At 38.9% G+C, this 14,960-nt stretch overlaps 1 protein-coding gene across 2 annotated transcripts in view; it reads right to left on the bottom strand.

The window, feature by feature from the left end:
- The window catches only part of LOC124268728 (xanthine dehydrogenase-like), a 40,622-nt gene extending 27,541 nt beyond the window's left edge, over positions 1-13,081 (bottom strand). Inside the window, exons 1-11 of one of the 2 annotated variants that reach the window (XM_046703753.1) lie at positions 12,906-13,081; positions 6,931-7,070; positions 6,535-6,704; positions 5,915-6,075; positions 4,307-4,383; positions 3,630-3,712; positions 3,236-3,446; positions 2,612-2,691; positions 1,371-1,520; positions 754-856; positions 83-231 (exon numbers count right to left, since the gene is read on the bottom strand). In XM_046703753.1, the coding sequence (XP_046559709.1) occupies positions 83-231; positions 754-856; positions 1,371-1,520; positions 2,612-2,691; positions 3,236-3,446; positions 3,630-3,712; positions 4,307-4,383; positions 5,915-6,075; positions 6,535-6,704; positions 6,931-7,070; positions 12,906-12,958 (1,377 nt within the window). In that variant the 5' untranslated portion in view covers positions 12,959-13,081. The remainder of the gene's footprint in view (positions 1-82; positions 232-753; positions 857-1,370; positions 1,521-2,611; positions 2,692-3,235; positions 3,447-3,629; positions 3,713-4,306; positions 4,384-5,914; positions 6,076-6,534; positions 6,705-6,930; positions 7,071-12,905) is intronic. The other variant, XM_046703754.1, reaches the window with a different exon arrangement.
- Between the last annotated feature and the right edge of the window lie 1,879 nt (positions 13,082-14,960).

The following is a 14,960-nucleotide window of genomic DNA, read 5'->3' as shown; positions in this document are numbered from 1 at the left end:
GAGCGCTTTAACCACTAGACTGAAAAGCTTCCCATCGCCCTTTGAACGTTGTGTTTTTATTGTATATAGTCGGTTTAGGTACCTGGTGTCTTGGGGTAATCTTGAAGGTCTTGACATAGACGTCTCCTGATGGGAATGCTGGGAGTGTGACAGACAGGATGACCTTGCCCTTCATGTCTAGGTTCAGGAAGTCCATGAGACTGTAGGTGTTTTCTGTGCCATCACTTGATCCTGCAACAGGTGTTAATCTTAAATGAAACAGCGTCCGTTAAAATATGGTACTTGTTGGTCCCTGCCTGGCGCTCCGCAATAATGGGTACAACAAGGACTGGTCGGCTCGGAGTCAGTATAATGTGTCTGAGTGGGGTATTCATGCTTCACTGCGGCATGGTATCTCAGTCGGCTAGCACTATAAAACCAGCTTAAGTCTGGGCTAGTACAAGCAGCCACACATACACATACACACGCATGCACGTTGTCATATGAGCAAAATATTCTCAAGCACGACGTTAAACCCAATTTCACCTCAACTCACCTTAAAATGAAAGAAGGGTGATTTTCTGACAGAAACGGAAAAATTCAGAAATTTATAAGAATTGGGTAATCCTTAATTTCTTTTAACTTGTATATTTCAGATTCTTATTGTAAGCTAGATCGTTGCATTTAATTAACGACTTGCAGTATCATATATCGCAGTTTATTTTGGTGATAACACCCAAAATAATATCTTTGATGAAGCTTTTCCCATCTCACCGATCGACAAGGTTGCTCCGACTGACTCAAAAATGGTGAAGACATCAGACGGGAACTCAGTGTGGAGGTTCTTCAGCATCAGGTTACCGGCCCAGCTTCCCAACTGAAACACAAACGTTCAACTTTCGTACACTAATATTTTGATTATTTAAAACACTATAGACTAAAGAAAATTAGAGTTATTGCCTGGACTTCCTAATATCTTTGAAATAAATGTTTTGAGGTAAAATCTGATCGAGATGCGTCAATGTAGTTTAGCCACAAGGAGAGTGAGGACCTTTATTGCTTCCTTAATCTTCATCCAGCCCTAACATCGGTCCGAAATGAGTGAGTAAAGTGAGTTTGGTTTGAACGAACGAACGCTTTAACCACTAGGCTATCCCGCCGTCTCTCATATTGAATAGGGGCGGTGGGGTAGCCTAGTGGTTAAAGCGTTGGCTCGTCACGCCGATTCCCCACATGGGCACAATGTGTTAAGCCCATTTCTGGTGTCCCCCGCCGTGATATTGCTGGAATATCGCTAAAAGCGGCGTAAAACTAAACTTAGTCAGTCAGTCAGTCATATTGAATAAATAAACATCAGAGATTATATTAACTGATATCAAAAGCCTACTCACGTTTCTAACTCCGGTGTTAGCAATAACAGCCACATGGCTGGCGAAGTCCCGGAAGTAAGACAGAGCAGGGTTGGTGCTGTTTTTCTCAAAGACTTCCAACATGTTGGTCAGAGTGATGCTAGGTCCAAACATCACTTTGGAGGAGTCAATCTGTGAACGAAGAAGCCATAAAAGTAGAAACAATAAGGCACATACTATCATAATTTGGCAGCAGGTCAATATGTTGTAGAATTAACACGTCAACGCCAGAGAGCCCAACCTTCATTAAATATCGATTATATGTATACCCATCAAAAGTTTAGGCTCACTTAAAGCACTCACTTTGTGTTATGCATATATGTGTGGTTACATCGAAGATGAATTTCTCCACTAACTTCGGGGAACCAGCTGACAACTTTATGCAAATGAATTGCACGAGGATCATGCATTAAATTGCTAAAAAGCATGTGCAAAGATCGTGCATGTGAACAGCAGTGTTGTGGTGTAACATTTTGTTAAAAAATCGCCAATTTTCACTCAGTTTCATCGGGTTTTTTAACCCATAACAATAATCTTTTCAAAGTTACGAATTCGTTTTACAAATCAGTTCATGTGTAAACAGTACCTTTAAACAGTATGGAAAATGTTGCAAAATCTAGTTTAGAAGACTTGACTTAAGTTAGTGGCTACATTTACACTAGTGAGTCTAAACTATTGATGGGGAGTATAGAAGTCAAAATGGTGTTTGGAACTAGTTGAAGGGATCACATGAAAATCAGTGATGACAGTTATTTATGAATGTGTACATCCTTTCGTGGAGATTTTGAGTGGGTAAATGTTGGTTACAACGTTGTAGTCATCAGTATTCGTGGCTGTATGTTTCTGGACCAGGTCAACAAATTAATGTAAGCATGAGTCGTATAACTAAATATTTATGAGACAAAACCATACATTATCCATTATGAAAATAAATCTTTTCTACGCTTGACGTAAAGGAACAAATAGTTGTAAATATTATATGAATGGATCATTTATGCTTCAGTGCTTATGGAGCACTATAAACATTAATGACACCAGGTGCCGCACTTCAGTGAACACCTTTGCATGATTGTTTACACATTCTTTGGACATGGGAGGTATTCATATGATAAATATGAGAAAGAGGATATCCGAACCTATATTTAAGTCTTCACCCAAGAAACAATTTAATTCGACACCAGGCTTTATGCCGATTTGGCTTAAGACAATTTGGATAAACTTACGGAAATGTCATAAAACTCTTGGATTCCACGCAGATCAATGAGGACATCATACATCCATGGACCGATCTCCTTATAGACACCTGGAAAATTGAAAACTATGTAACTATGTGTCTTTAACAATACGTAGTTATACGATAAAGCTAAATTAAAAGCTGCAGAGGAGACCTCAGTATTAAGAATGTGGCTACAACGAATGGCCTGATTTTCTCAACAAATGCCCTCTATTTGAATATTTACAACATCATATTTATCCGGATCAGATGGAAATAGATACAGGTATCGATATATCAATTATGCGATCGGGTCCAAACTTGTTTAGCTAAGTAACATTTTCAAATCTTTCTATCAAAATACAAGAAGAAAGATTTACTGACAACTACACATCTAGAAGCATTTAATCAGATGTAATTTCACGATTTAGACTAAATATTTTTTATAAGTGCATTTTTTTACATTCTGCCCAGGTGTTCAAAACTAAAATAAAAAATATCCCGCACATTGATGATTGCGAAGACTATAGATCAAACACATCAGAACACATGGCGACATGTCGAGCTGTAAGATACATGTATGTCTGTATGGGTTTTTCATCCGATAATGTCTACCGGGTGTAGATTCTATTACCATATCCAGAATTCCCGAACACAAGTCTGTAGTTGTCTCCCTGGTGTTGGCCGAGGAGGGCGTAGAGCTGCTGCCTGGTGGTGGGTTTGTACCACTGTGACCCCTGCAGCACAATGTTGAGGGGCACCTGCTCCGGGTCAGTCTGTCTCTCAGATGAACAGCGTCCTGTGCAGGTCTTCCCGGTCTTGCTACATATCTTCTTGTCCAGTTCCTAGAAGAAACAACTCTCCTTGTACTTTAGGAAATAATTTCCAAACATGAAACGCCAAATCACAACTATAGGACCAGTAAGGTTAGTGACAGTCATTATTCCATTCGTCCAAGGACGGTTCCTTATCTGTATGAGATAAAGTGTTTGGATTCGCAGAACGACAAATATGGAACAATACCTTACCTCGATGTCTATGGCACCTCCAAGAAGGTTTGGTGCAGCATCAGCAGCGAAAGACTTCATTGCATCCAGAATTGGTCGGTACCCTAATACAGAAATGTTTATGGTTGTACATCATTTCGGGAAACACTGTCTGAAACCTTAGTATGGATATTTTCAATGACATAAGACATAAATTAAATCACTTACGTTCGAAGCCAGGGCCTTGTTTCACAAAGCTATATTAGCGCTACGACTGTCGTACCTCCTATACTGTAACATAGACTTACGATGGCTTTGTGAAACAGGGTCCTGCTTACTTTGCTGCAAACAATAGTTCGAGAACAGAAACTTGAAGACGTAGAGCGGTTGAGTTGTTTATTCTGTCTAATTTTCAATACTTCTGCATCTCAAGTTCTATCATGATGTATCCGTAACTACACAGGAATATTAAACGTCAACGTCAACGTCAGCAAATAACCAGTCTCGATTATCCCACAAAACATATCCATTGGGCGTGCAAGACAAAATAACAGAGAAGAGTATATGGACGGTTCAAGGGAAATTAGTGATGACACCAGGTGTTCGCGCGTACGTAAGTGGCAGCACGTACTGCCGTACAGATAGCACTCAATACGTTCTTGACTGTGGCATTCATAATAAGTACTGCTGTACCCAAACATGCTTTTTTTATAACTGACCTGTACACCGGCAGATGGAAGTATCGTAAGCATTCTCGACCTGCTGCATGGTGGGTTTGGGTGTCCTCTTCAGAAGACTGGCGAAAGAGAAAAGTGTGAGGATTTAATGTCGAGTGTAATGATTTAGTGATAATGCAATATCTAGTTATGCGTTTTAGCAGTGAGTTATATCTGGATTAACGAGACTGATATCAGAAACAGTTTAAAGGTCACATGCAACGTAAAACACAACTTTGCAGATTCTGATACCTTTCGGTATGGACTTACCGAAACAAATCATCAAAAATGCAAATTCAACTTATAAAGTTAAAAAATAACGCGATGAAAAAAAACGCGCGAAATCGGAGTTCAAACGTTTCACTAAATTTCCCCAGACTTTTCTGGGGAAAACGGGTTTCAACAGCTGGGCTGCGCTCATAGCATGTGCGCAGTGAAATAGGTTCGCGCAACTTGGAGCGGGCTGTCTGGTGAAAACTCGGTGAAGGCTTTGGTGTGAGCTATTTTCATAATGTTTTGTTGATATCTCACAGGCGCGAGCTTTTTATGTGTTATGACAGTAAATAAACTGTTTATATAATTTCATTTGTCTATTTCACCACACGTTCTTCTTACCGAGTCACTTTCTCACTTCGATACTTAAAAGCAATGTCATTATTTAGCGTTGACAGAATGTTTAACTGTGATATAGATATGTCGTTGTCACAGACAAAACTCAATGTCTTGTTTTATTGACACCTGTGTGTCTGCCTGCCTGTCTGCTAATGACAATATTCAGTACACAACTGCGATCACTGACCACATGCAATTTGAACTTAACACCAATCAGGCTATACACCATAAACAAAACGCATTGATTTATGGCCCGAGTTCGGTCTCTGTCACATAATGTAATTACACAGACAGGCAGGTGTGATACTTGAACACATGACATGTTATGATGTCTGTTGATTGCAAAATGTTATACACAAAAACTGGTCATGTAATTACAAAACCCAACATCTCTATATATATACACACAATAAGCCGTGAAGGCAGCATCTGCTAATGAACCAGCCGTTACGCTTGAGTGCACACCCACCCGCTCTGACTGGGTTCGGTATCCCGCCTGCTTTGTTTCGAGGGAGGTAAACCCAAGTACAAAATATTGCACTTTTGATTTGCGATTATACGCTTATAATTTTGTTTATTTGTGTTTTCATAATCAGCAATGCATATTATATGTCATGAAGAAGTGATAATTGTGTTTTAATTATGTTTGATTTTTTGGTTGCATGTGACCTTTAACAGAACACGCAATACGTGTTCCTCCCGAGACCGTGTCTAAACTAAGGGACGCAACTCTGTGCAACGAATCGGTCCACCCTAAACCACAGGAACAATTGTGTTGTAATATATCTGTATACATGTATTATAAATTCTGCATACATTTGTTTGTTTGTTCTTTAACGCTGCTATTAGCAATATTCCAGTTTTATGGTGGCGATCTGTAAATAATCGAGTCTAGACATCACGTCATATGTATGAAGAATGCTCTTGACAAAACAAGTTTGCGACTGAACTATAATCATGCATAAGCTATGGCTGGAGTATATAGCCTGAATATCTTACCCATACATATTCATGACCTGGGCGGGGCTACAGAAGCCACACTGAGAGCCATTGTACTGTGCCAGACGGTCTTGTATCGGGTGTAGGCCATCCCTGGGGTTGCCCAGACCTTCGATGGTTGTCACTTGCATGCCGTCACACGTGTACAGAGGTACCAGACACTAAAGGAAATCAGATATGTTTAGACACTGAAGGATGAATGGTTGAAAGGCATTGCCCCCAGACACGTTAACGTAACAGTTAACAGACCCCTCTAATAATATTACAAGGACATTCAAATATCGTGGGCCTCTCGTTTGCATGCAACATAGTTTCATCTTATCTTTTGGTTGTGGTTTAAGGCCGCACTCAGCAATATTCCAGCTATATGACGGCGGTCTGTAAATATTCGAGTCTGAACCAGACAGTCCAGAGATCAACAGCATGAGTATACATCTTTGAAATTGGAATACGATGACATGTGTCAACCAAGTCAGCGAGCCTGACGACCCGATCCCGTTAGTCGCCTTCTTACGACAGGCATGGGTTACTGAAGAGCAATTCTAACCCGGGTCTTCATGAGTCTCGTCTTATCTAAATGCAATGATGAACAGTGTTCCAGCAACGCATTCAGTTCCTACCGAGTTGACTGTGTAGGTCTGCACGGCCTTTGTGATGGGATCATACAGTGTGGTAGTGACGAGGCACACGCCACACCCTCCCTCCATACACATCACCTTGGTGCCATAGGACACACCCTGGGACCTCATGAACTCATTCAGGGACAGGGCTGCGGCATATTCGTTGCCAACTGGAATCAGAAAAGAAACTTTCGAATATGTTTTTACCAAATATATGTACACAGTAACATGAACATGGATACCCTTATTCTTTCAATAGCTTTTCAATTGCTTACAGCAAGCACTTCTAGTGTCAGGCAGTCAGCACTGATGGAGTCACTGAAGCAAAACTCATTTGGACTAAAACTTCCTGATTCAGGCATGTCTCAACTATTATAGTCTTAGCTGTGTTTGTACCTGTGAAGGAAGTCCCGTTGATGGTTAACGTGACAGAAGACTTGAGAGGACCTGTGGCCTTGAACTTGAAGAAGTGGCCACAGTTTTCACAGGTAGAAGCATAGACGCCATTCTTCAGTGCTCCGTTGGTGGGAACGTGGCTGGAAATACAAGACAGGGACGTTAAAATAAACAGTGGTTTCGAAAAAAAATACTATTTAAAAAACAAAACAAAAAGCAATCACACAGTAAACTTAAAATGTAGACGGTACTGAATATAAATTAAAAACATTATTTGACATATTGAATGAACGAATGGTTGGAGTATCTGGAGTCAGTGAGGTTAGTTTAATGCCATCCTCAGGAATATTCCAGTTCTATGGCGGCGGTCTGTAAGTAATCGAGTTTGGACCAGACATGAGCATGAGCATCGTTCTGCGCAATTGGGATACGATGACACGTGTCAACCAAGTCAGCGAGCCCGACCACCCGATCCTGTAAGTCGTCTCTTACGACAAGGATGGGTTGCTGAAAACCGATTCTAACCCGGATCTCCCAGCATATGAGGTGGATACGCGATATGAAATAGTGAGTTTAACGCCTTTAGCAATATTACAATAATAACACAGTTGGTCACCAGGCTAGCTATTCTCGAAACGTTCGTAGCCCTACGAACTTCTTAAGCCCATTCTTAACACGTTGGCTACGATCAAAGTTACGAATTCTTAGGGCTACGAACGTTTCGAGAATAAGGGCCCAGATTCGGGCCTGGTACCCATGCTGGGAATCGAACCCTGGTCTTCGGCGTGACGATCGAACGCTTTTACCAGTAGGCTACCCCCACCGCTTCATATAAAATTTACATAAAGTGGTCCACAACGACACTGTTACCTTACACTGTTATAAATAAATCTTTCACTAAAGTGAGTTTAGTTTTGGGCCGCTGTTAGCAATATTCCAGCAATATCACGGCGGGGAAACAGCAGAGATAGGCTTCACACATTGTGCCCATGTAGGGTATCGAATCCATTGGAGTAACGAGCGATCGATTTAACCACCAGGCTACCCCATCGCTCTTCTTTGACTAAAATATAGCTGAATCATTTATCACTTTATTGAAATTATATGATAAAGAGATTAATACGCTTGTGTTTCCGCATTGTAAATTTGAGGAAAATTAAATGATACAATTTTCCTGACACCTGATACCTGTGCCGAAGATAATCGGCTTATAACATCCTAACATGATACGATGTCGTATCACCTGACGACTTACCTCTTGATTTAAAGCTTAGTAATTGTGTCAGGTATAATTATAACTGCAACGCCATTCGGTAAAAGGAATACGGATCTTGGTTTGGCGAAAATATTATATCGTTATACTATTTTTGTGATGTTTTAAATAAATGTAAACACGGAAATGTATGTTATATTGTAATCTTTCTGTGTATTTCCCTTTCGTGGGCAACGAATGGCCTTATGGTTTAGCGCCTCGCCATTTTCTATGTGAAGTTACCTCCCTTTAGCATGACAGAATCCTATGATCGTCTTGGGTTCGAATTCCTGAGTCTACATTAATATTGTTTAATGGTCGAAGCAAGCACTCTGATTGGTCGCGGTTTGTTAAAGATACATTTACAGCTTATGCTTTCTTTCGCGAAGCCATTGCTAGAAAAAAGAATTCTTACATTTCCAAGTCATGCAGTCGGTGAAAGTCACAATTCCCGCGAATTTCTAAAGAATGTGCAGATTTACAGGCGTTGACCAATCAGAGGACATGCTTCGACCACATCCCCGTTATGTGCGGACCAACCTCATCCATTTGTGTCAAGATCGTTTAGTCGAGGGTCAAAATCGGCTTTCAATCGACTTGCAGAAATAACAATAAATAATTGGTACGTGTCATGAGTAGTGATCGATTTGCCAATAATCCATGAATATGTTTGGATTAAGTTTTAATCGAGCGTAGCGATCGCCAAGCAGTCGGGTGGGGTACACCGAAGTGTCTGGCCTTGTGATGATTTATTGTACTGTGAAGTACTATAAAAAGTACTATAAAGGAGTTGGAGAATGTGAAACGATTGCATGGTTGGAAAATGCAAATAAAAAAATAAATGTATCAGATCTAAATCAATGTTGTCGGAATATTAAATGCCGGTTTAATGAGACATATGTAAAATACATCATGCTGCTTCAAATTTAATAAATGTATTATATAGATGTATGGTTGTTGTTGATGAATTTGTCACATCACGTCAGAATCATAACCAGCTGTTAGGTGAATAGTATGATACTGTTTGAAGTGTAATCAAGAGGAACATGTTTCCAATATGACACATAAATTCTATCGGGATTTTAAAGCAGAAAAACAGTTATAAATGCTCAACAAATATATAGCAATATTGTAGGAAAGTATTGTTCAAAATGAATATAATAAATCATATTTATATGAATGTATAGCGATAATGTTTACAATGTATTATGCTATTTATGTTTTAAACTATGTATTTTGTACAGTTAATCATTGGTTATCATTATGCTGGAACCAGAGAATATTTTTCGTTGAATGGTTAGATAGATAGGAAAATGTTTTCTGTTTCAATCAGAAATGATATCACAAGCCTTTTGCATCAATATTTTCAATATTATCAATGTTAGAAAAAATAGATGTGGATTTCGTTTATGAAGATGGAAATTAGTAAGTTTGTTGAAGAAATATATGCCGAATGGTAAAATGCCGGTTTAATCCCTGCGCATGCCGATACGAGGGTCGGGTGTCGAAAACCGCTTTGATGCCGTTTTATACAAAATATTCTTCGTCGTTTTGACCCGTTGTGTTTTAGGATAAAACCGTTGTGTTATGCGGGAACGCGGAAGTTCACAGCGAAGGTCGCTAAACTCTACATTGAACTACAAACGTTTTGTCAACAACAAAAAGATGGCGTTACAGTAACAAACTGAAAGTATGGTTCTTACAATATATATCGTAAAATTTGCATTTGTGAAACGAAACTATCCGTTTTCGACACATGCATTGCCTGGTGTGTACATGTTGTCAAACGAAAGCAAGTTGTAAACACATCCCTGTTCTACAAACAGGGCAATGTACAAAATTCCCTTGCGACTTCGTCGACATGTCTGCGTCGTCTTGACTGCCTGTCCAGTGACCCTGACCTGTAATGCTATAGGCAGGTGTTGTGTCAGTCACCTGATAAGCTTGTGACCACGGCTGACATAGACTCGTCTATTTTCGGAGTCGGTCGAATTACTTTGCACAGTCATGCTGTTTCGGTTTTGGTGTTAATGATAAATAATATGAGTCATTAATGTGCAGTTATTATTGTAGTACAATATATCGATATTTAAGTAATATTCAACAATTTGGGAAAATCCGAGTTTCAATGTTGGGGAAATCTGGGTGTTTCGAGTAAATAGCGTATGGATAGTAAATGAGTTGAGTTTTAATACATACATGTTAAGCTTCAATTTATAATCAATAAAAGTAAACATTACATACGCGGTTATCTTCTCACCGGCGCCAAGTGCTGTGCAGACGAGCAGAACATGTTTCTCGTGATAACAATGAGCGCGGCACGTGATGTGTTGAGAGCGAGCGGTGAGCCGTTAAAGTAGGTCGTAGCGCTGAGACAGACGTTACGCCGGTCGTTTGATATTGACTCACGACAGCCGATGGATGGATGGATATGTTTGGGCACCATGTAACTAAACATTCTCTGCCGCTAACATTCTGTGTGTACATAAAAGAGAATCAAATATGCGAGATGATAACTGTAACAGCTCTATCAACAGTGACGAGGTTCCTCACAGCAAATAAAACCAAATCTCAACAGTTTAAACGGTTATCTCCCATTTGACAGACAACCAATTGACAGACAGTCAATTGACAGACACTGAAGTAGACGGTTAATTAGGGTAACACCTACGGGTATAATGGAACAGTCCACTGTCTAGGGAGTAGAGTAGGGTGAGGTTCGTTACTGAGATGTTTGATTGTGTGTAAATGGAACTTTGTTGTGATCAAATGATAAACTGTCTTCGCTTCTCAAAATTGTTTTACTATCAGTTACTGTCGAATATTAAACAGGCTTGTCACTGTTTGTTTTAATTTAACAATACTTTCTAACGATTGTAACAGTTTATGTCTTTGAACAGTATACAATGAACATTCAAGGAAGACTGTAATGAAACATATTCTCACATCCATGGCCGTGTTGACATGATGCGTCATTTAAATGCTTTTCTATTCAGTAATTTCTTAAGTGCTCCAATAACTCTACATGTCTTCTTGACAATGTTTTCAATGTAATTATGACAACTCCCGTCAGACGAGAAGGTTAAACCGAGATGTTTGTGAAAATCAACTGTTTTTAAATATTGCAGCAATCAAAATTCAAATTAATGTCTTTTCGGCCATATTTCAAAGTAAATACATGTTAATATAGTTTCAGCTTTTCCTTGTGTTTTTATTTGGACTATTCCATTCAAATGTCAATGTGTAGGTAACAGGGAGTAGCTAATCTGTTCATTGAACCGTAAATGTTGTTGAAAAGGCGTCTGCGAACTGCCTGTCTGCGTAATGGGAGGACACCGTTTAAACTTCTAAACATAAATAATAGCCTCCGGATTATCGGGATGTTTGGTAAAGTATTACATTCCGATTAAATATCTCAATGCATATGTAATCAGAAAATAGATAACATGACAATATATGCTTCTGCTACAACATTTATTCGTCTATTTATAAAACGGCAATACTCAGTGTAAGATATAAGAAGGGCTCGAGTTGGCATGAGTTTGGTACACAAACATGACGCCCCTTCATCGGTAGATGAATAAATTCATGCAAGGTTAACCAGTCAACTGCAGTGTCCGCATGAGTGAGTGAGTATGGTTTTACGCCGCTTTTAGCAATATTCCAGCAATAGCACGACGGGAGACACCAGAAATTAAGGAGTTGGAGAATGTGAAACGATTGCATGGTTGGAAAATGCAAATAAAAAAATAAATGTATCAGATCTAAATCAATGTTGTCGGAATATTAAATGCCGGTTTAATGAGACATATGTAAAATACATCATGCTGCTTCAAATTTAATAAATGTATTATATAGATGTATGGTTGTTGTTGATGAATTTGTCACATCACGTCAGAATCATAACCAGCTGTTAGGTGAATAGTATGATACTGTTTGAAGTGTAATCAAGAGGAACATGTTTCCAATATGACACATAAATTCTATCGGGATTTTAAAGCAGAAAAACAGTTATAAATGCTCAACAAATATATAGCAATATTGTAGGAAAGTATTGTTCAAAATGAATATAATAAATCATATTTATATGAATGTATAGCGATAATGTTTACAATGTATTATGCTATTTATGTTTTAAACTATGTATTTTGTACAGTTAATCATTGGTTATCATTATGCTGGAACCAGAGAATATTTTTCGTTGAATGGTTAGATAGATAGGAAAATGTTTTCTGTTTCAATCAGAAATGATATCACAAGCCTTTTGCATCAATATTTTCAATATTATCAATGTTAGAAAAAATAGATGTGGATTTCGTTTATGAAGATGGAAGTTAGTAAGTTTGTTGAAGAAATATATGCCGAATGGTAAAATGCCGGTTTAATCCCTGCGCATGCCGATACGAGGGTCGGGTGTCGAAAACCGCTTTGATGCCGTTTTATACAAAATATTCTTCGTCGTTTTGACCCGTTGTGTTTTAGGATAAAACCGTTGTGTTATGCGGGAACGCGGAAGTTCACAGCGAAGGTCGCTAAACTCTACATTGAACTACAAACGTTTTGTCAACAACAAAAAGATGGCGTTACAGTAACAAACTGAAAGTATGGTTCTTACAATATATATCGTAAAATTTGCATTTGTGAAACGAAACTATCCGTTTTCGACACATGCATTGCCTGTAGTGTACATGTTGTCAAACGAAAGCAAGTTGTAAACACATACCTTGTTCTACAAACGGGGCAATGTACAAAATTCCCTTGCGACTTCGTCGACATGTCTGCGTCGTCTTGACTGCCTGTCCAGTGACCCTGACCTGTAATGCTATAGGCAGGTGTTGTGTCAGTCACCTGATAAGCTTGTGACCACGGCTGACATAGACTCGTCTATTTTCGGAGTCGGTCGAATTACTTTGCACAGTCATGCTGTTTCGGTTTTGGTGTTAATGATAAATAATATGAGTCATTAATGTGCAGTTATTATTATAGTACAATATATCGATATTTAAGTAATATTCAACAATTTGGGAAAATCCGAGTTTCAATGTTGGGGAAATCTGGGTGTTTCGAGTAAATAGCGTATGGATAGTAAATGAGTTGAGTTTTAATACATACATGTTAAGCTTCAATTTATAATCAACAAAAGTAAACATTACATACGCGGTTATCTTCTCACCGGCGCCAAGTGCTGTGCAGACGAGCAGAACATGTTTCTCGTGAGTAGGGGTTGGCTCCCATGTGCCGTGTGCCGGGAGTCACTGTGAAGAGCCAGTCACCTAGAACCTGGGCAGGGTTGGGTTACGTAGACTGGCGGCAAGTCTCCGTCATTGTATTCTCAGGCTGCGGCTGGAGGTAACTCGACCCGCCCGTATCTCACCAGCTGTCAACAGAAATCTCGCGCCGACTTCTTGCGTGAAAGAAAAACTTTTGCAATGTTCTTCACTTCGTTAAACATGTATCATGTGTTTTTAAGAATTATTAGTTAAATACATCGTTTTATCAGCAAAACGGGAAATGTATTATTTGTTTAAGGTTCATAACACGTATATGACCACATTTTATGTAATCTGAGAACCTTGATATCCCTCACATCATTTCTATTTAGTCCAGAATGTGCTGTTTATACATGGGGTCACTCCCAACAAAACTTCGGTCATACTGTGTGGTCTAATCAAGCAGGAACGTTTGCCGAAATAATTAAACAATGTCATTATTACTTATTCCTTTTTAACTTACATATTAGACCCATTATACCTTTTTTCACAAATGCACCCTGGTCACGGCTTTAACTATGTATCGTGTAGTAACGTAGAGCAACCTGCTATATGTACTATATACATTACAGAATACAGAGCGCATCAACGCCCACTTGGGGGATGTGTTACAGTATGTTTGATCGTAAGTGAACTATTGCATGACGTCGTGTACACTGGAACGTGTATCATGATTAATGTAGTATGCATCGTGCGTAACGAATCTCCATGTCATGTTTTCATCACTCTGTTTTGGAAACATTCGGCCACCGTGAAATTGCTGGAATATTGCTTGTAGCGGCGTAAAACTAAATTCACTCACTTCTATTCCTGCATGACATTGGGTCAGTACTTCGTATGGAACCCATTCAGGTATTGCTCCGCCGCCGTGATACGGCCACAGAAGTACATAAAGCTACAAAACCATACAAACGCATGCAGTCCAAACAGAGAACACAACTATGAGGTACAGTATAACAAACGAAACCATTTATTTCATAACACAAAGAAACATTTATGCATACATAAATGTAAGTTTATGATACATATTATAAATACAAAGTATATTTGGGAGTACTTGCACACTTGGAGTGAAAGTATAACAATGCACAAGACATAATCCTCTACATGATCCTTATAACTACAGGGATAAGAAAATAATAACAAGATAAGAACAAACAGGAGGTAGACTATGTGTTGAAATGAACTTATACGTGTTCTAAACAATGTGCTATTATTATATGTTTTGCTACTCATCATATATATATATATATATATGATTCATGATATATTTTGTTTATGTAGTTTTTAGAATATTGTTACTGTTTCTGTGTGGAACGTTTGCACAATAAATATTTTATCTCTTATCCCTGTACCTGTTAAAATGTTGAATATGATTTATGTATTCGTCTGTAACAGCAAGCGTACATCTAGACTAAGGCTTAGTCTCTGAATATATACTCAGCGTCATTAATGAAGGGTCAAGCTATTGGTGACACTATTTCTCAAAAGTTGTAAAAGCTTCGTAT

Source organism: Haliotis rubra, unplaced genomic scaffold, assembly GCF_003918875.1.
Source record: "Haliotis rubra isolate DU_JTF1 unplaced genomic scaffold, ASM391887v1 Scf14, whole genome shotgun sequence".
Classification (NCBI taxonomy): domain Eukaryota; kingdom Metazoa; phylum Mollusca; class Gastropoda; order Lepetellida; family Haliotidae; genus Haliotis; species Haliotis rubra.
This window is presented reverse-complemented; position numbering and strand designations above follow the sequence as displayed.